Source organism: Glycine soja, chromosome 11 (genome assembly GCF_004193775.1).
Source record: "Glycine soja cultivar W05 chromosome 11, ASM419377v2, whole genome shotgun sequence".
Classification (NCBI taxonomy): Eukaryota; Viridiplantae; Streptophyta; class Magnoliopsida; order Fabales; family Fabaceae; genus Glycine; species Glycine soja.
Window position 1 is genome coordinate 42,572,567 of NC_041012.1, and position 20,582 is coordinate 42,593,148.

Sequence of the window (20,582 nt, forward strand, 5' to 3'; positions counted from 1 at the left end):
TTTTCTTCATCTCTTCCTTCTACACTTTTTTTTTTTCCATCAATAAACAATGCAGGCCAGCAGGCCCAAACATAGAAGGACTCCTAAGAGTGGCCCAATAGCACACACTTGAAAACACAAGTGCACAGTCCGAGGAGAAAGGATCCGGCGTGGAAAGTCAAGATACCATGATGTAACAAAGACTAATCTAAGGTTAAAAAAATTGTGCATTATACACAAATTTACATACTTGACCACCGTAGCATCCTTCCTATATCAATATATTTTACTCTAATGTGTTATATGTTTAGTTTGAGCCTATGCTATGAACGCATAATGAATGAGAGGTTCTAAATTTAATTAAGGAGTTACTTAACAAAAACAAATGTTTTTATGTGAAGTAAGAGCGTTTAAAGGAGCTCCAAGAATGTTTACAAGAGAGGTCAAATCTACAAAAGACCAGAAGAAGAAGGGAGCCTGATCATATACATGTCATTTTTCTTAGATCAATCTGCTGGTTAATTCTGCCATAGGTACTTGCTCACGTATAGCAATTGATATACTTGCCCACTATGTATATAAGCCATATCAGTGAATGAATACAACAAATCTTTCACTCTTTGTAATTTTCTGTGAGTTCACTTCTTGATATAAATTTGATACAGATTTTAAATCGAATTCGATATTAAAATAAATGATGCATCCGTTATTCGGTTTCGAATCTGGAACAAATTTTGGACAGATTCAAATTCAAGCACAAAACCAAAAATTAAACAAATTTATAGTCTGTCCTAAATACTCAAATGTCTAACGAATTTAAAACAAAACATATATATTGGAAATTACATGTTTGACGTTGGTTACCATGATGGTTACATGGGTCTTTTCTCGTTGGTTATTAGTAGGTGTAGGTCCAAATGAGGAACACATTTTATCATGGTTTAAAACAAAAGAAGGGTTTCGACCTTGAAAAAGAAAAAGCTTTTGCCCCGCCCCTCCCCTAAATACAAAAGTAACAAAAGCACATTTTTTTCAAGATTCAGGTCACTTGCTTTTATTCAGTGAACCACACTTCGTAATTATTTTCATATCCATATCTTTATTGCTTTGCCATCTGTCACAATAAATATGTTTTCATAATCCGCGGGATATGTTACATGACGTGGGGTTATTGTGTTCTACTTTTTTATATCTCATTTTTTTAATGTGCCATTATTGGAATAACTTCTTTATTTTTTCATAAGTTCAAACTCTTAAACTTCAACAGAATGAAAATTAATTTATCCTAATTTTAAAAAATCTTAAAATTAAAAGTACTTTTTAATGAAAAATTCATAAATTTAAGCTTCTTACAAAAACTAAGTAGAGAAATTTATTAGAAACTTGAAAAAGTTAGAATTCAATCTAAAGTATTTTAAATTTGTCTTCTTCTCAAAAGGAAAAAAAACGGATTAAATGGATTGTTTTTTTTATAAAAAAAATAATTTTAAGAATAATCTTAAAAGGTTTTTATTTTGATTTTTCTTTTTTCTTCTCTGTTTCAATCCTCGTAATAAAATAATATATTATCTAAAAAAGTTTAATTGGAAATAGTTTTTAAACTTTAAAATATAAACCAAAGCCTTTTAATATTAAAATTAAAACTTTTAGTTTTTTTACTTTAATATAATTTGTAAACACTAAAAAAACAAATATTACCTAACTGGCCATACGAAAAATGAAGAATGTCAATACTTTTACTTTTTTTTCTTTTTTATCTCAATGCTTCTACTATTGGAAGAAACAAGAACATTCCTACATAGAACACCTTCATGGTTGGGAGCCTCCACTGAGTCACGTCTGCAAGGCAAAAACAAGATAGCTTATATATTAAAATCAGAAGCTTGTATATGAAAAAAAAAAAAATCGGAAGCTTGAAGTTAAAACACAAGTTGAACCAAAATACACCTAGAGCATATTCGTGATAGATAGATTATGTGGGGTATTTCAGTTAAATTTTAATTTTTTTATTAGTTGAAAATTTTATTTAATTGTTTAATAAATAAATTTTTTTTAATAATTTTTAATATTTTTTAAAATGTTAATTCAACTAACATTTTTTTATTAGCTCTTTATATTTTTTTCACTTTTATCTTTTATGTATTTATTCATTTTTCTTATTACTTTTTTTAAATAAATCATAATTTTATTATTTTACGTTTTTCAACTACTTTAACCGCTAGTTTAATTAAACACTTTTAATTTTATAAGCTAGCTTTTTAGCTTCCGGTTATTAACTTTTAAGTACCACTTGACTTTTCAAACATAATCTATATTTGATAAGACATTTTAGTTAATTTTTAACTTTTTTTTATTAGTTGAAAAGTTCACTTGACAGCTTGATAAACAAACTTTTTAATAGCTTCTAGTATTTTTTTAAAAACGTTAATTGAAATAACATTTTTAAAACACTAATTTTTTAACTTCTAGTTTTATATATATATTTTTTGTTATCCTTAATATATTTATCAAATTTCTTATTTATCCTTTTAAAATAATTATTATTTTTAAGTCATTTTACATTTTTTTTAACTATTTCAACAGCTAGTTTTAACGAATACTTATAACTCAATAAATTAATTTTGTAACTTTCAGCTAGTTTTATTGAACATAAACATATATTTCGACAAGATATTTCAGTTAATTTTTAGTTTTTTTTTAACTAGCTGAAAAATTCATTTGATTATTTAGTAAACAATTTTTTTAATAGTTTCTCAATACCTTCTAGCATTTTTTTAAAAATTATAGTTTCTAATTTTATATTTTATTTCCTTTTATATTTAATATATTTATCAAATTTTCTGCTTACATTTTTAGATAAATCATGATTTTATTATTTTTTAATCATTTTATACTTCTCAACTACACTACTCCAACAGTTAGTTTTATTAATCACTTACAATTTAATAAACTAGTTTTTCAATTAATTTTACCTAATATAATTATAATCTTATTACTACAGACCTACAATATATGCAACCTTTTAGGCATCAATGTTAAATATGCAAACTTTCACATGTCGTATTCATGTCAATTTTTATTTATAAGATCTAAATTTAAAATTATATTTTTTATAAGATTTATTAATTTGTAATGTTATTTACATTAATTATTTTTAAAATAAAATATCTCTAATTAAAATATGTATTGAAAATCAATTAAAAAAGAAAAAATAATAATGATAAATATAACCTTAGAAAAAAATTATAATTTTAAAATCAATTTATTATTATCAATTAAATTAATTATTAAGTAAATCATCAAATTAGTACTGTGTATGAAATTATAATTAGCAGCTTTTCTTCTCTGAAATTATATAAAAGAATTTTCTGTCCACAAAATTAGTAAGCACCAGTCATTTTATTCCTTAATAAAAAAAAGTGGGTCAATTTCATTCATGACTTTAATAATTTTCAATCATCATAATGCCTAATTTTATTATGCACCAAAGGTCTCTAGCATGATTGACTCTAACTGACAGTTGTCAAATTTAGAGGTAAGTTAACAATAGTTTTCAAATTGAAGAATTAAATTGATCAATTTTGTGATGGGAGGAATTAAATTAATTACTAATATTAATTTTAAAAACATAAATTGATGGACAGAGAATTTTATCGTAGTGTTTTACACTACTGAATAGGATTGTCTCTAAGAAATAGTGAAAAATATATGTAGTTTAAACATTTTAAAAAAAACTTTTTATGATATTAAATATTAAATTAACTAATACTTATAATTTTGAAAACTAATACTTATAATTTTGAAAACTAATACAAGGTATTATTCCTAAAAATTACTTGGCAAAGAAAGTAGGATTGAGATCATCTTCAACCACAAGTTTTTTTTCCTGGTCCCGAAGAGTATCTCTTACTCCTCAGTCAAAGACTAGTAATTCCTTCCAAACCTACAAATTTCTTAATATATTTGATTCAGCGTTAGATATCAAATACTCTATTTGCCTCTGATTATCAAATATAATTTTGAAAATAATTTATTGATTTTTATAAGATATAATTCACTAATTTACGTTAATAAAAAGTTATTTAATTTAATTATTAGCATTAAATTTGTATATAATTATAATATTGTCAAATTTTTCCTTAATTTTATTGAAAATCTATTATTTCTTTAATTTTCATTGGAGAAAAAAAATATAATTCAAAATATTTTATTCAAAAAATAAACAATGCAAAAAAAAATGAAATAAAATTACATAATAATAAAAGATAAAAAAAATTGTTGACAAAAAAATTTAGAATAAAATTAAGATTTCGAACAGATTCAGATTCAGGAATGTATTAAAAGAGAAGATTTTTTACACAATTATTTAATTATTTAACTTCAAATAAACGATCATTTAATAAATAAAAAATCTTAAAAATAATAATTATTAAATTTATATGTAAAACTACAGATAAAATACTTTTCTGTATTATTTCTTTCTCTGTTAACTTTTCTCGTTTTTTTTTTTTACTGGTTCTCGTTTTTTTAAGATGTAAGTTTATATGCCTCTGAGACGGTTTGTCATGTCATTTCCACCTCATTTTCGTTATTTTATTTCCTGTTTTGATTACAACATTTATTATTTTCTCTCTTTAACTTCTCTATTTAACCCAATTCACCGCGTTTCCAGGTGTACGTTGATATGCGTTGATAATTTTATTTTATCATAAGTTTTCATTAACGTGACTACAGAACTTTATAATAATATCTGTGTTGCTTCCCACTAAACGTACTTTTTGAAGAAAACAAACATCTTCAACTTCTACACCTTTTGATTAGAGTAATTTACGCATTTTAATGTTTCTCTATATATACTACATCCCAACCGGCACACACTCATACTTTGTCTTCATCCTCTTTGAAACTCCTCAGAGCCAAAGCTGTTCTCTTTTTTCATCTGGGTATGCAATTTCCTTCTTGTTATCCTCTTTGGTCTCCTGGATTCCATAATCTGTGTTAGGAAAACTTCCACATCCAAGGTTTTTCTTTACCATCATCAGCATAATCGAGTTCTTGTTTTGTTTTTTAGCTTTGTAATTTCTTCCTTGTAAATTAATGAAGTTCTCTGGGTGTTGTCGTTTGATTTAATTTGTATTGGGTAGATCTTGTGTTTTTGCTGACTTTTTAACATTGATCTTAAACTCTCGATGATTGTTGAGATATGTTGACTTATTCCATGGAAGTGTCTGGGACATCTTTCCAGAGAGATAATTGGTGGCAATTTTTTTGTTTTTTTACACTTATGAAGCCTTTTTGTTATCAAAGCATTCTGGGCAAGTGGATGCTTCTTGATTCTGGGTTATAGACATGAGACATCCAGCACTCTGCATTTGTGTGTTTAGTGAATCCTGGTTTTCTAGATTTCAATCTGGAAACTACTATTTGCATATTCATATGATGCAATTTAGCCTTTGGATTTTCACCGCATACTTTGATTGACCTCCTAAAAGGGTAACTTACTAACTTCTCTGGCACCTGCATAGGTGTTGTGATTGGTTGTCTTTGCTATATAGCTTGTATGCTTATAAGCATGATTGGATAGATTTGATATGATGTTTGCTTGCTGTGGACCATAGGAACCGTAAAGGCTCTGTCACTTGAAATTTGGGCATCTTTGTTTACACATTTGCTAGAAAAAGATGGGTGATGTCTGTCTGATCTCAGTGATGCATTTGAGTTGGTGGACTTGTTGCTTTAGAATTTTTATGTTGAGAAAAGACTTTGAAATTGGAAACGTAAGCAGTTTGCTTACATTAATGGTAGTACTTAATAAGCACAGTTTGCTTGTGAACGAGAGTTGTATTTGGTCTGATGACATGTCCTTGCTTGGGTGATGGATTTCCTACTTCTTAATGGCTAAATTGAATTACATGTATCTCATTAATTGTTGTTTCCAATATGGATAGTCTTCTACTCTATTGACATTTTCTTTTGCTAGATATCAACTTGGTTGTTTATGCTTTCATACCCCATTGTTGGTTTCATTTCTTCTTAACCATCTATCAAGTTAACTCCCCACATTTTCTGTGTAATAAGTTGTTTTTTCTTGGTATTTCCAGGTCTAAAGAACCACTGGTGACCAAAATTGTGAAAAGGGGTTCCTTGATTTTCACCAATTCATGGCATTTCAGCACTACATTTCCCGGGATTTGAAAACCATCCCAAATGCTGTGACTGAGGCAGAAAACCCCAATGGTTGTTTTGATTGTAACATCTGCTTAGACTTTGCACATGAGCCAGTGGTGACACTTTGTGGTCACCTCTACTGCTGGCCATGCATCTACAAGTGGCTCCATGTCCAAAGTGATTCTCTTCCACCTGATGAGCATCCACAATGCCCCGTTTGCAAGGCTGATATATCCAACAGCACAATGGTTCCACTCTATGGCCGTGGCCATGCCGCTACCACAGCTGAAGGCAAAACAGCTTCTTGTGATGTTTTTATACCACCAAGACCATCTGCTTCATGTGCTCAAGCCCTTTTGGCAACATCTCAAAGGGGTCAGCACCTTCCATATCGTAATCCTTATCAGGGTCACTACTTCACCTCTCATCCATACCAAGAAGAGGATGATGCCACTTCACAAATGCTCAATCTTGGATCCCATCACCACCCTGTGACTGGGATGTTTGGGGAGATGGTTTATGCCAGGGTGTTTGGCAACCCAGAAAACTTGTATGCATACCCAAATTCTTATCAGCTGATGGGAAGTGCTACCCCTAGACTGAGAAGGCAAGAGATGCAGGCACATAAATCTTTGAACAGAATTTCTATTTTTCTCTTTTGCTGCTTCCTTCTTTGTCTTATTGTCTTCTAAGTGAGCACTTGACATTATTTTCTCTCATTATCTATTGTATACTTTGTAAAGAAGGCAAGAGATGCAAGCTTTAAAAACTTGATAGATCATTGAGTGAAATAGTGAATTATCACAGGCTAAAGAGCTTGTGAGTCTATATTGCACAAAACTGCATCTACACTTCTATTCGTTTTATTAAACCTCTTTTTTGGTGTGTGTGTATATATAAGAATAAGACAATAATAAGATTTAAACTTTGAATCTATAAACTATTAAATTTTGTCACTATTAGGCTGATCCTAATGTGTTTACACTTGATCTATTGGCAAGTAGTAAAAAATTCTCTGCATATTTCCTGCAAGTTCGTGATAATGACTTATTCCTTCGTTATCTATAAGCCTCAGAACTAATACACATGCATTGCATGTTCACAGCTTTGCACTCACACTTGAGTAGCAAATTAGCAAATTGTTATGTGTTTCTTTATTATCATTTACATGCATTGTATTGTACGAGGGTCATGTATTTTAAGATGAATAATCATACACAAACATCTTACCACCACTTCTAATTTATCTTTATCTCTTTTTTCCTATCAAGATTATAAATATTTATATTTTTTTATTTTATTTTTCTTTCTCTAGGTGTCTTATTGTACAATGAATGAGTGTCCATGAAATATTTTTCTTCCAAGATAATGTCTTTTGTTTCAACCAATAAAGTTTGAGAATTCCATTAGTTTAGGGGGAGGGGGAAAGCTATGCGTATATATAATTCATCTTTTATGAATGGAATGGATAAGATCTGATTTGCTTCTTCAACCACTGTACTGTTCACTCTCACAAACCATGGTAGTGCTAGTGCATGTTGAATTGTTTCATTTGACGTTTGTGAGCGACAGGTGTTTGCAGAAAGCGTGATAATGACCTATCATAAGTTTCTCTGAGTTGTTAATTAGGACACCATGTAACACTCATAGTGATCAATTTTAAGATGAATTTCATGTGAGAAATGATATATTAATATTTTATTAAGGGTCTATTAATCTAGAAGTACTTATAAGAAGACAAATAAATTTTAAAAACATTCACAAGTTAATTTGTAAAAATTCTCCTATATTATCTTCTTTAGAATTGATTTTTAAATTATAAATTAATTTTAGCTTATAGATTTTTTATTTCTTAATTTTTTTACTATAAGTAATTATAAAAAATTGTCCAATCAAACCGATATACGATGTCCACAAATAATTTTTTTTGTCGATTCACTTAAACATCTGCCAGCAAGCATTGACCCCAAAAAGTATATTAGTATTATAAAAAAATATTTATGAATACCCATGTGCCAATTATTCTTTACTATACAATTAAGTAATGATTAATAATATATTGTAAGTTTCTTTTCACCTTATTTTTGAATTTTGATTTTGCTTTTGCTTGTAATAAACTAAGGCTCTCGAGTAAAAAATTAGTTTTTTTTTGGGAAAATAAAATAGATTCCAAAAAAATATTTTATCTTTAATTTAAAATTATTTTGAAACAAATGAATTCTTTTATTATTTTTTAGAAAAACTTTATGAACGTATAAATTAAATAGAATCTTTGTCTTTTTAGTGTCAATTTTTCCTTCGGCACATGTTATTTCTAATTTATTTACACAATAACAGGAATTAAAAAGAAAAAAAAAACCGCAGCGGAGAGTACCTTATCAAATTTGTCTGCCGAACTGGAACATTGACACTGTACAAGATAAACTATGATTCAATGACTTTAATTTAAATTATTATTTAAAATCCTACAATTGACAATTAATTATTATTAAAGTTAGGCTGTGTCTTATTAGTTGTGCTTTTAGCATGGAAACTTACACACCGTTTGTTTATTTTATTTTATTATTCTATGCTATCATCTCTACTCTGCTGATAAAGTTTATAATGTACATGTAGAAAACTGAATATAACCAAGAAAATAAAGGATAATTGTCGTTCTGTATTGCATTTTTGGATGTAGGAGGTATAAGGAAGAGCGACATAGAAATAAATAAGAAAATAAAAAGATTAAAACAAAAAAATTCTAATAAGTATTGTGATGATAAAATTTAAAATCCTATCTATCATATATATTTTTTAATATCCTATCTATCATAATTGACCTTAAGCTAATATAAATATGTGAAACATGCAGATTATTATTAATCTACATAATTTTTATGTCTTCTTTAAAAAAATCATCATTTTATGTTTAAAACAGTATTTGATTTAAAGTCCCATATGCTCCACAGATTTATTTTACATCCAGAGACATTCGTATTCGTAGAATACTCAATATATAAAATGATTGATCCCTGTTTACAGAGAATTCCCCTGTCTTCACATTGAGTAACGTTATTTTTGCTTTTTTACGGTATTTCTTACAATAAGATGAAAGATAAAAAAAAGAGAAGAAAGAAAAATGTAAGATATGATAATTAATATTATATATATATTTTGAAAAACACTATTGTAACTTGGTTACCCTCTCTTTCATCGGATGCTCTTTAACCAACCGACTGGATAATTTGACAAACCTTGGTCCTGGCTGTAAATGTCAAGGAAAAATATCAATCTAGAATCTACACACAATTTTTTAAGCGTATGGAAAGAAGTGAGGGATGGATAGAAAGAAAAAGAAAAGGAAGAGAAACTAATAGATGTGATAAATCATAAGTTAAGAAATAAAGAGAAAATTATGGAAATTATTAAAGTAAAAGTGAGATGGAAAAGAAATTGAAGTATACGTTAATAATATTAGAACCTTAAAGGATGTGGAATAAATGTACGTATAGCTGTGTTAAATAACAAAAATGTACTTGGCATGTATTGGGTCCCAATCTTATCCTCATGATGAGTCAGAAATGAGAAGACGCAAAAAAACGTATTGCAAATGAACTAAAACAAAACGACAGGAAATTGAATGCCATGTGCCATCGTGCAGGAGCGGTCCCACTACTGTGGTCTAAGTTACTACAAAGTATCATTCATGATATTAAATTTTGATGTAATTAAGAATTTGTAACATTCCATCGTGTCAAATACGTGTGAAATTAAATACTTCTTCATCAGATTCAGCTTTGATAAAGAAAATCATTTAAATAAGAGATTTTATTATCTCCAAAAGTTAGGTACGGAAGAGACCAAAAAAAAGATTCAATCTTGGAACACCAATGAATAATTGCTTGTTGGCAAAGTCTATAAATACATTAGAGGTGTCAAGCCTACTATTAGTTGGTGTTCTATTATATGAAACTCAGCAATGTCCCCTAAGATGTCTTTCATTCTGTGGTCTGTGGCTTGCTAAAAGGAATCGGCCGGTTACTCTTGACAAAGTTGCTTTTTTGAACAAGGGTTTCATTTACCCTTTATGTTCAAATGAGACTAAGTCAAATGCTCATTTGTTCATTTCTTGCAGGAAATCTCTCCAAGTTTGGGCTCACATTCGTGATTTGGCTCCTTTCCGCGAGCATTTCACTTCTTTACAGCGCATTACTGACTCTTTAATTAGGGGCAGATCCACATCAGGTATTCAAGGAGAATTACGTTGTCTGGCTATAGCAATTACAATTACTGCATCTGGCTATCTAGGAACAAGCTGATTTTTGAAGATTATCAAATTTCTGTAATAGAGGTTATTAGCAAGATTAAGTTTCTTATGTATAGACAAACGCACCTATTGCATTTGTTTTAACATCTTGATATAGGCCTTCTTGTATTAGGGAGACTTTTGATTTTCTCTAGCTGCGGGATGCCCCGTTTATTTTTGTATCATTTTAGGTTTAATATAATTTACATTTTTCCCAAAAAAAAAAAAAATTAGAGTTTAAGATCATTCATGAACAAGGAATGATATCCCCAAGGAAGGACCATTTCTTCTTTCTTCTTCTATGCCAAACTTAAATTTTAATTGAGAGCTTTAAAATGCTTTTACTTACAAAACAACATTTTTTTTCATTTTTTATTTTATATCTTAGAATTCAGGAATGTGCATTAAAAATTTTAAAAGTATTTTTTCAACTTTTATCCAAACACAACTTTAACAAATTCATAAAAGTTTACTCAAGTATATCTATCAAGCCTTTTCTGACTCCAATTCACGACAAAAACAAATAGGAAATATCTATTCACTACATTTGTTTGAACTAATCACAATATCATTTTCAATTCATATATAAAAAAATATTACTTTCAATTCTTGTTTTAATACAAGATTTTTTATTTCAATTATTAGGGACAAGCCCAAATCTAAAAGGCAAAAAATAAAGGTGATTTTCGCCTTATTAGCACAACACTCTAACCAATTTAATTAATAAGTCAATTATATTATAAAATAATTAATGTCGATATATATAATACAAAATTTTTTAATATATATTTAATGTACATGTAAATTTAGATAATAAATTTTGTGACAATTAATTTTGATATAATAATTAATATGTTTACATATATGAAATTTTATGAAACTTATGATTTTTATTTAAAATTTATATATGAAAAAAATACATTATTAGATCAAAATCAATTATAATAAGATCAAAAAATGCATTAGTAGATTTATGTTAATAAATATATGATTTTTATTTAAAATTTATATATGTAAAAAAAAATTAATTATTAATCAAAATTAATTGTCACAAAATTTATTATCTAATTTTACATGTATATTAAATATACATTAAAAATTTTAGTGTTACATATAACAATATTAATTATTTTATAATATAATTAATTTATTAGTTCAGTTGCTTAGAACGTTGTGTTAATAATGCGAAAATCATTCTTATTTGGATCATTCCTTTTAAATTAATTCCTAAAACATATTTTTTAAAAAAAATCATTTGAACGACTTACGCAATGAGCAATTCATATCAGTTTTACAAACGGATAAAACGAGAATCATACTGATTTATTGGATGTACTAACAATTATATTGGGTGCAGTAAGAAAGCCCATGAGTCAAATAAGTAGGGTTGGCTTGAACCTGTCCCATAAAATATGGGTAATTGCTTCCTGTATTTCTCGTGTTGCGTCCAGAATGATCATCAGAAGTAATATGGAAAGTGCAGCAATAAATTCCGGAAGTGTAGAAAAAAATGCCATAGTGGGGCTTGGATTTTAATTTTGAGCTTGAATTAAACATGAACATTTTTAATCCGATGCAATTAAGACTTAATGTAGGCTTATCCTGCAAAAACCTACTAAAAGCCCCAAAAAACCAAGCTTTTACAAGGATTGAGCTTCATTTTAGAGGCTCAAATAAAATTCATATTTTTTTTCTTAGCCTGCTATAACTGCCACTTGCATTAGGACGGGGCAGATAACCCATTTTGCCACCTTTAACAAAAATAGAAAAAAAAAGGTTTGATGAAAATAATATTTCTTGTTTTTAAAATAAGAGCAGATTATATTTGTCTCTGCTAAGACATGTTTATATTATACTCTTCTCTCATTATTTTAAAAAAAATATTTTTTTCTCAAACTCAGCTGACTTTCCGAACTCCAGTTTTTCATCAGGACTTTCATTACCTCTGTGACAGATATTTCATCCTCTCTAACCTATCACTAGCATTGCAGGCATGAGGCATCCATTCATATCCTAACAGAATTTGATGAGATGACAATAGTCTGGTTAGTTCATGTGCAATCAAGTGTCATAGAACAAAAATTTTCACTCCCTGTACCTGGTTTTTGTAATAGAGAGAGCTGCAAGACACATATCAAAATATATACTATACATTAACAAGATGCAAAGCGTATAAAAATTTAAAATGCAGACAATAATCATGTACATTGCACTAGTTCCAGTCTTCCAGAAAGTACAAAGAAGGACAAGACTCACTGAATATCGTTGTTATACTTGTGAAATTTGAAGTCTATATATTGAATATACATTACACTTTCGTCACTGGATTGCCCTGACTTAATACGGCAGCACAAGAATGGAATAAATCACATTGATTCTACGTATCAACATACAAACGCTGAGACTAGTCAATTTCAATCTTACGAAGTCATATACATCATTGCTTGGAACCATTCTATACGTCAAAACTTAATTGACCCTCTCTTATCCCCACTAGGCAGCACACAAATTTGAACCCAATCTGTTGTTGGACATCTCTAGCTCAACCCAGCTACATCCTGCCACTTTCTTCAATCCAGTCCCTCTCATACTCTTCCGAACCTTTTTAGCATCATCCCACCGTTCAGAACTCGCATACATATTAGACAGCAAAGCAAGAGTACCAACACCAACACTTTTCCCCTTGAGGTGTCCCCTAATCCATTCAGACATCTTCTCATTCCTATGAATTTTGCAAGCCTGAAGAAGAGCCCCCCAAATGGGCCCTTCAGCTTCAACAGGCATTCTTCTAAGGAGAGCCTCAGCCTCCTCAAACAAACCAGCACGTCCATACATGTCCACCATGCAACCATAATGCCTCATCTGCGGCACAATGCCGTAAAAATCCCTCATTGCTTTGAAAAACATAACCCCTTCATTCAGCAACCCTGCATGGCTGCATGCAGACAACACCCCAATAAACGTAACATTGTCAGGTTCAACCCCTTCAACCAACATGCGTGAAAACAACTCCAATGTGTTTCTCTCGTAACCGTTCATGGCTAGTCCACAAATAAAGGTGCCCCACGAGATAACATCCTTGTGCACTATCATATCAAAAACCCTAAACCCCATTTGCATGTCTCCACACTTCACATACATGTTAAGCAAAGCATTCCCAATATTTTCATCAACCACAAGGTCGTGTCTTGAGTCAATATACGAATGCACCCACTGCCCCAAACTCAAGGTTCCAATAGAGGCACACGCTGATAAAACAGTTACTATAGTTGCTTCATTAGGCTCAGCTTCCTCACTAAGCACCATTCGTTTAAACACAGCAAAAGCCTCTTCGCAATAGCCACCAAGAGTTTGAAGGATTATGGATCCTATTTGTTAAAACGAAAACAAACAACAAAGAAAAAAAGAAGAAAAACATCAATGAAGCAAAGCTGCTGCCCAGATGTGTGTGTGTGTGTGTGTTATGTGAGTGCAAACTCAGAATTATAGTCTATCATCTGTTCTTACATTGCTTTAATGCTATTTCTATCTGAATTCATTGCTTGCCATTTTTGGTGAATGTAGTGTGCACCCTAGGTTTTTAGATCATTTTTATATGATTATCTTAAATTGTTTTAGTTGAAGTAAAGAAATAAAGTTTTGGTAGAAATGGGAAATGTATGCTACACTTAGGGGTTTGGGGCACTTGGTTGGAGTATAACTCATATCTTTAAGGAGGTTTTATTGCAGCAGCTGATATGGGATAAGATAAGGCATTTTGCTTCGTATTTGGTCTAAAATATATGGTCTTTTCAAGGGAGTTTCCCTTACAGATATGTTGATGGATTTTGTAGGCCTCCTTCATTGATTTCTTCTTATTAATTCTCTGTTTGTGTTGCCCTTTTACATATAGGAGGATCCTCTATCCTCCAAACTCTTTGTCTTAATAAATTCTTTCTTTCTTTTATTAAAAAAAATGCGTCTTATTGAATCACTTGTATTATCTCTCTGTCTCTATCAATATCATCAATTTCTTGCTGCATCATGCATGCAGGGATGAAAATCTTCCTCTTATTGTAGCTATTGATTTGCAACCAATGGCTCCAATTGAAGGTGTCATCCAGGTGCAGGGTGATATAACTAATGCTCGGACAGCTGAAGTGGTATATATTATATATAGCATAATTACCTTAGTTTTTTCATAGATTATTTTATTTGGAAAATGTGTTGAACAAGCTGCATGTCTAGGTAGAAATAGAAAATATGACTCTTTTTCTCATCTAAACTTGGCTCCTCAAATTTCATCAAGAAATTGCATGTTTTCCTTTTCTACTTTTTCCTTCTACCTTTTTAAATATTTTATGTAAATGAAGGCAAGGTATTGGAAAGATAATGTTAATTAGTGATTTAGTTTTGGTTCCCCATTGAAGCATGTGTATGTCTTATGAATTTCATTTACAGTATATTTGTTTCTTTATTTGAATTTCAACTACATGCGTTGCTTGCTTTGTTTTGGTAAGCTACTTTTTATTTATTTTGTGAACCCCCCTCTTCTTTGGCTTGATTTGTTCAGGTCATTAGACATTTTGATGGTTGCAAGGCTGACCTGGTTGTGTGTGATGGTGCTCCTGATGGTAAATAATGCTCAATTTAACTTGATAATGTCTTCACACACAATATTAGAGAAGTGCAATTTCACACGAAAATTATTTTTATGAAAAGCTACATAAGAAGTGACATTTTGGTTAAGTCTCAACTTCTATGGTACTCACAACAATTACTCTCAATCAAGGGCCACACCAGAATTTGTCTTGTTATTATTACATGTCAATTGTAAAACATTCCTAGAAAAACTCTTACTATTTTGTTTGTAGTCAAGAAAGCAAGTTTCCTTTTTTGCAGTTACTGGCCTTCATGACATGGATGAGTTTGTACAATCCCAACTCATACTTGCAGTAAGTATTTAGTTTCTATCCTTTTCTTGTTGTTTGCACTTTTTTTTTTCTTATCTTTTTCCCATCTGGATAGTACATGTTCACATTATCATTATTGCAAATTAGGGATGTAAAAAATTTGAAAGTTATAAAATCAGTGATCACTCCTTTATTATCTGTTCCTCTTTACCCTCTTGTGAAACAAGGATTTATTGGTTTTTGCTTCTTATTTTGAATCAATTCTACTCTCATTTCTATTAAGCACATTCTGATACTAGTGCACAGTATATGATCTATATTTAATGTGTTACTTCTTGATTTACAAGGAGTTTCATGAGTTTCTTTGTGTATCTTGTTGGATTTTTGTTGCAGATTGATGCTAACTAGTTTCCTTGCAGGGGTTGACAATTGTTACTCATGTACTTAAGGAAGGAGGGAAGTTTATTGCAAAGATATTCAGAGGAAAGGACACAAGCCTTCTATATTGTCAGATATTTGAAGTTTTAGAAAGTGAAGACTTGCTCATGTGCATAGTTTAACATTAGTGTAAGTATGTTTTGCATTCACGTCTTGACCACTTTTCAGTTAGCTTTTGCAAAATGGTGCCAATAAATGATTGTCTCTGCCTCTCTGGAAATGGTTAAGAATGAATGAACGTTGCAAACCTTAGAAAGCAATGAAAGTAATCCAAATACCACAAAGATTTCTGGCTTTGGCAGTTAGATCATCATAAAATGTGTAGTTTTTTTTGTGGAAAAGTTATGAAAAAACTTACCACAGTGAGTTACATCAACATTCTAAAGGGAACTGATGAACCAATTGGATTCTAAACTGCTACAAAATAATTGTATTTTGAAAGAAAAGGAGCACCATTAAGTTACTTTCTTGATAAATAAAAGTACACTCACATAAGTAAAGATAATTTTTGTGAACCAATTACATCACTGTGTGTATGCCTTTTGTCTGGTTGTGATTTTGAACCTACTCATGACTGAATCTAAAATTTTAGTTGTAGTTGTGAAATTGTTAAGCAGTTATCCTTTCTGCCAAATACTCAACGTAATAATTGGAAAGCAGTAAAGGAAAATCACTGTCTCTGAAAGTTCCCCGGTCTTCTTTTATTACTTAGTTTTCTTGATTTTTTTTCCTGTAATACTAGAATCATCATTACACACTGTCACCTTTTTGTTTGCAGCTAAAATTATTTTTCCCTATAGTGACGTTCGCAAAACAAAAAAGCAGCCGTAATTCCAGCATAGGTAAGGATTTTAATTTCCCACAACTTTCTTGCTGTTTTTTGATATGCATACTTTTTTGTCTCTATATTTTCTTTATGATTATGTAGGATGATTTACCATTGCTTAGGAATTTGCAATCACGAAATTACATAGGAATTGGCAGTCATGACATTAGTTAGATTTGACAGAAGCTTATCTATTATCTTGCAAATATATATTAAGTTATGAACTTTGAATATACCACGTGTTAAATATAGCTGCAACTCCTTTGCCTCCGAACACCTTGCAATTACAGGTGTCTAAGATAGTTTTGATCTCCCTAACTATGCCAAGGATATAGTTTGTTAGGTGGGTAATGTTATTTGTGCTAATTCTAGGCGTTTCACCCTTGCAGAGGCATTTGCGGTTTGTGAAAACTATTCCCCTCCTGAAGGGTTCAATCCGAAAGATCTTCATCGCCTTCTTGAGAAGGTTGGAAGTCCCTCGGGGGTAGATGATACAGGTATATATACATTCCCTTATAGTAAATCTATGCAAGCAATTATGGACTAGAATATTCAGCTTCATAAAGTTATTTCTCAATACTGTATGTTTAGTTATCATAACCCTGAGAAATATCATTTTGCTGATTCCATTGTATCATCATGTGTACTTGACTTTAATGGCTTTGGTCTCAAGTAATTAATGCATATGGGTTGCAGATTGTTGTAGTGGTTGGTTGGAAGGCCCTAATAAGGTGTATATCCCATTTCTAGGTTGTGGTGACCTCAGTGGGTATGATTCTGATCGCTCATATCCACTACCTAAAGTTGCTGGGGGAACATATCAGAGCTTGGATCCTGTGCAGCCCCCTATTGCCCCACCTTACAAGAGAGCTTTGGAGTTAAAAAAAGCTTCCAGTCAAGGATTCCGTGAACTTGAAAAGCTCTCATTGGATTCTTGATCGTGCTATGCACTGTTCATTCATCATGTCATTCGGAACTTTAGTTATTCTTTCAATGATATGATTTGTGTTTTGATAATTATTAGCGTTCGTGTGAACTTTTAACGCTTACTTTTCTCTTGTACCATCATTACATGCCTAGCGAGTCTTTTGTTGTCACAATTTTTTTGAAATGAATACAAACTATTTTATAGGTAACCGTCCATACATGTAACTGTTCCGCTGGATGATGTTGATGGTGTTGTTAGACACATACTTTAAACTAGTATATTTCAACAAAAACAAGGCAAAGAGACAAGTTAAATAAAGGTGTCAGTCGGAAACAATTGATGTGTCAATTCTTTTGTGGTCTTTTTCACAGGGGTGGTTCGGAACCATTGCGATTGACCCATGCCTGTGGAAGGGAGCAATCGAACATTGCATGCTCTTGATGTACGTATTACATTTTTAATTTATGGGTTTATATTTAACTTGTTGCCGCTAGTAGTAATTGCCAAATTGGTTATCTAAGTTCATATTAGGTATAATGATTACTATGACTTGCAATGCATGGTAATTGGATGGATTCCTTGGACAGTTTGTGGTGAATTTCTAGTGCTCTAGTCAAAGGATTGTTGAAAGTTGATAGATTGGGATGTTCACAGATTTTCAGCTTATGGTTGACAGTTGCTTTTCAAGTGTGGGATAAAACAGAAGCCTAGGAAGTGGATGATCCTGAGTCCTGTCTTGGTGCTGTGGGGTGGGTCTAGTGTAATTAATTATTAAAGGGAAGTTTTATTTATACAACTTTTAAGAGAGAAAAAAAGAAATGTAAGGTAAGGGAAGTAATCTCCAGGGAAGAAATAAAGGAAAAAAATAAGTATCATATAGATTGTATAATTTTATTGTATGAATATAACATCTCAACAATCAATAGGATACATATCTTGAGTGGTTTAAATTCATGCAAAGCTCACAACCCATTCTAAATAGTCGGTTCAGTGGTATAATTAAGATCGTAATTCGTCATCAACAATCATTTCATTTAGATGCGTGTTTGAATTGTTTGTTTTTATATTTTATCAAATAAATAAATAGAAATAGAAATGTTTCGAAACATATTTTATTACCGATAGTTTAACAGTCAATTATATTACCTCGGTCTTGAATTTGTCCTTTGTCTATTTGCATAAAATAATTGTCCATTTTTTATTCATTACAGCTATAAAATTACACAATGAAGGTGATCCGCGGTGCCATAAAAGAATTTGATTGTTGCATACTTCGAATTTGAATGTTCAGAGACAAATCAAGTTAAAATCGAGAAAACCATCCTGTTTTTTTGGGAAGAAAACTATAATTTATTTGTGTAAGGACAAAAAAAGAAAAAGAAGAGACAATTGGACAGTATTCAGATTCGCATAATAATGGTCAAGAAACAAATGAAAACTGATAACCACATTAATATATTCCAATAAACGGAAAAGACTACAGTCTTCAATTCAAACTATGATTTGAGCCAATGTTTTATGCTAATGTCTCTACTCAAACTCCATTGCCGAAGTGACAACAAAAGGATTGATCTCTATTTTTGTACTAATGAACATGACAATTGAAATCAAGAAAGCATATCATATCCTTTTTTAATATACATACATGATACGTATGTTGCATGCAGCAACCTTGAAAAGACTTTTCCAACCAAGATTTGTATAGAGAGACTCAACTGGGTCTCTCCCTAGAGGATGATGAATGCAAGAACTCAATGCAATCTTCTACAGCCTTAGCACGATACGATGAGTCATTAGGGTCTGACAATGAATGTGACCTTACCAAAGTGGATGAAGAAACCTTCCTGGAGGATCTCCTTCCCATAGAAATAACTCTAATGGAACTTGCTACCTTTGCTCCAAGCCGTAGTATGAATCTTACAGGTGACAACAAAGGGTCTTTGGGTAATCTTGAGAAACTCCAACTTCCAATGACCCTCTTCCTGTTTCCTAACACACCATTTTTGAGAAACATGGTTGTTTTTTCATTGACATCAGGACTGAAGCTTACTCTCTTACTTTTTCTCAACATTTGAAGAGCAATATATGAGACTTCCAATTGCACAAAAAGCAAATTATTTCAATTTTTCTTTTATGTCTGACAGAGAGAAAGAGAGGCAGAGAGGGAGTAGCTGTTAGAGGGGACAGTTGGAAAGGTTGGCAAAGGAGTATATATAGACCAAATTATTTTAAGGAAACATGCTAGCTAGCTAGAAAAATGGAAAGAAGGTGTGGTAATTAGTAAGGTTGAAGTTAAATCCTTAAGAGGGTGAATGTTTCGTTTCAAGGACATTTAAAGGCATATAGGTGCAAGAGAACAAACAAGGCTCATATACGTGCGTGAGACATGCACACATGGACATGTTGTGGAATCCTAACTTACCATCACTAATGTGGGAGTAGAAGGCCTACCATTATGAAGCTAATTGTGAGGCATAGTCTGAAGTGTGAACAGCAGCAATATTGGGATATAATTTCTAAGAGAAAAGGGGTTTAGGTAAAAAAGACAAAGTGGTGGAGCCATGAAGACTCAAGAGGGAGACAAGAATGAAAATGTTAAGGTTAATGTAAGAGGTAGTAACAAAGAGAGAGAAAGGGGAGGAAAATGATGGATAGTGGATACTCTTCTAATCAGTGTTGCTTTTGAGCTGGTGTTGAAGGGTCTACACCTGCTTTTTGCTGCCTCTTTGTCTTCGGTTATGTTTCTAAAATCTGAAGTTATGATACCAAAGCCCCCATATGTTGTGCAATGGGAGAAAGAGAGAGGAGGAGGGAATAAGTTTGAATATGGGGTTTGCGTGAAAATTGGGGAATTGCTTAATCTTCTTTCTTTTTTTTTTGTGGCCTTTTCATGCTACTACTGTTAAGCAGGGAATTCTTAGTGAGAAAAATGTTCCTCCATTATGGCCTCACTGCACTTTTATTTCCTAGGTCATAACTCATACTTTATGACTTTGTTGGATGCACTCATTCTGTCTGAGGCTCAGAGCTCAATTTTTGGTTGTACTGTCTTAGTGTCTTGCA

At 31.3% G+C, this 20,582-nt stretch overlaps 3 protein-coding genes across 4 annotated transcripts; 2 read left to right on the top strand and 1 right to left on the bottom strand.

The window, feature by feature from the left end:
* Positions 1–4,755: 4,755 nt before the first annotated feature.
* LOC114372870 (E3 ubiquitin-protein ligase RMA1H1-like) lies at positions 4,756–7,018 on the top strand. 2 transcript variants are annotated; one of them, XM_028330419.1, is made up of 2 exons: positions 4,756–4,922; positions 6,081–7,018. In XM_028330419.1, exon 2 carries the CDS (start codon positions 6,141–6,143, stop codon positions 6,837–6,839), a length of 699 nt encoding a protein of 232 aa, XP_028186220.1. In that variant the 5' UTR covers positions 4,756–4,922; positions 6,081–6,140; the 3' UTR covers positions 6,840–7,018. The 2 variants fall into 2 exon arrangements, with proteins under 2 accessions (XP_028186220.1, XP_028186221.1); XM_028330420.1 differs by having other exon boundaries at positions 4,762–5,000.
* Positions 7,019–12,610: 5,592 nt separating this feature from the next.
* Positions 12,611–13,984, bottom strand: LOC114373314 (pentatricopeptide repeat-containing protein At1g08070, chloroplastic-like). Its single transcript, XM_028330801.1, has 2 exons — positions 13,978–13,984; positions 12,611–13,803 (listed from the first exon to the last, which is right to left on the bottom strand). Exons 1-2 carry the CDS (start codon positions 13,982–13,984, stop codon positions 12,929–12,931), a joined length of 882 nt encoding a protein of 293 aa, XP_028186602.1. The 3' UTR covers positions 12,611–12,928.
* Positions 13,985–14,465: 481 nt separating this feature from the next.
* On the top strand, positions 14,466–17,727 carry LOC114375936 (putative tRNA (cytidine(32)/guanosine(34)-2'-O)-methyltransferase). The gene is made up of 7 exons (XM_028333805.1): positions 14,466–14,577; positions 14,988–15,048; positions 15,317–15,369; positions 15,747–15,839; positions 16,544–16,607; positions 16,981–17,088; positions 17,288–17,727. Exons 1-7 carry the CDS (start codon positions 14,512–14,514, stop codon positions 17,527–17,529), a joined length of 687 nt encoding a protein of 228 aa, XP_028189606.1. The 5' UTR covers positions 14,466–14,511; the 3' UTR covers positions 17,530–17,727.
* The last annotated feature ends 2,855 nt before the right edge of the window (positions 17,728–20,582 follow it).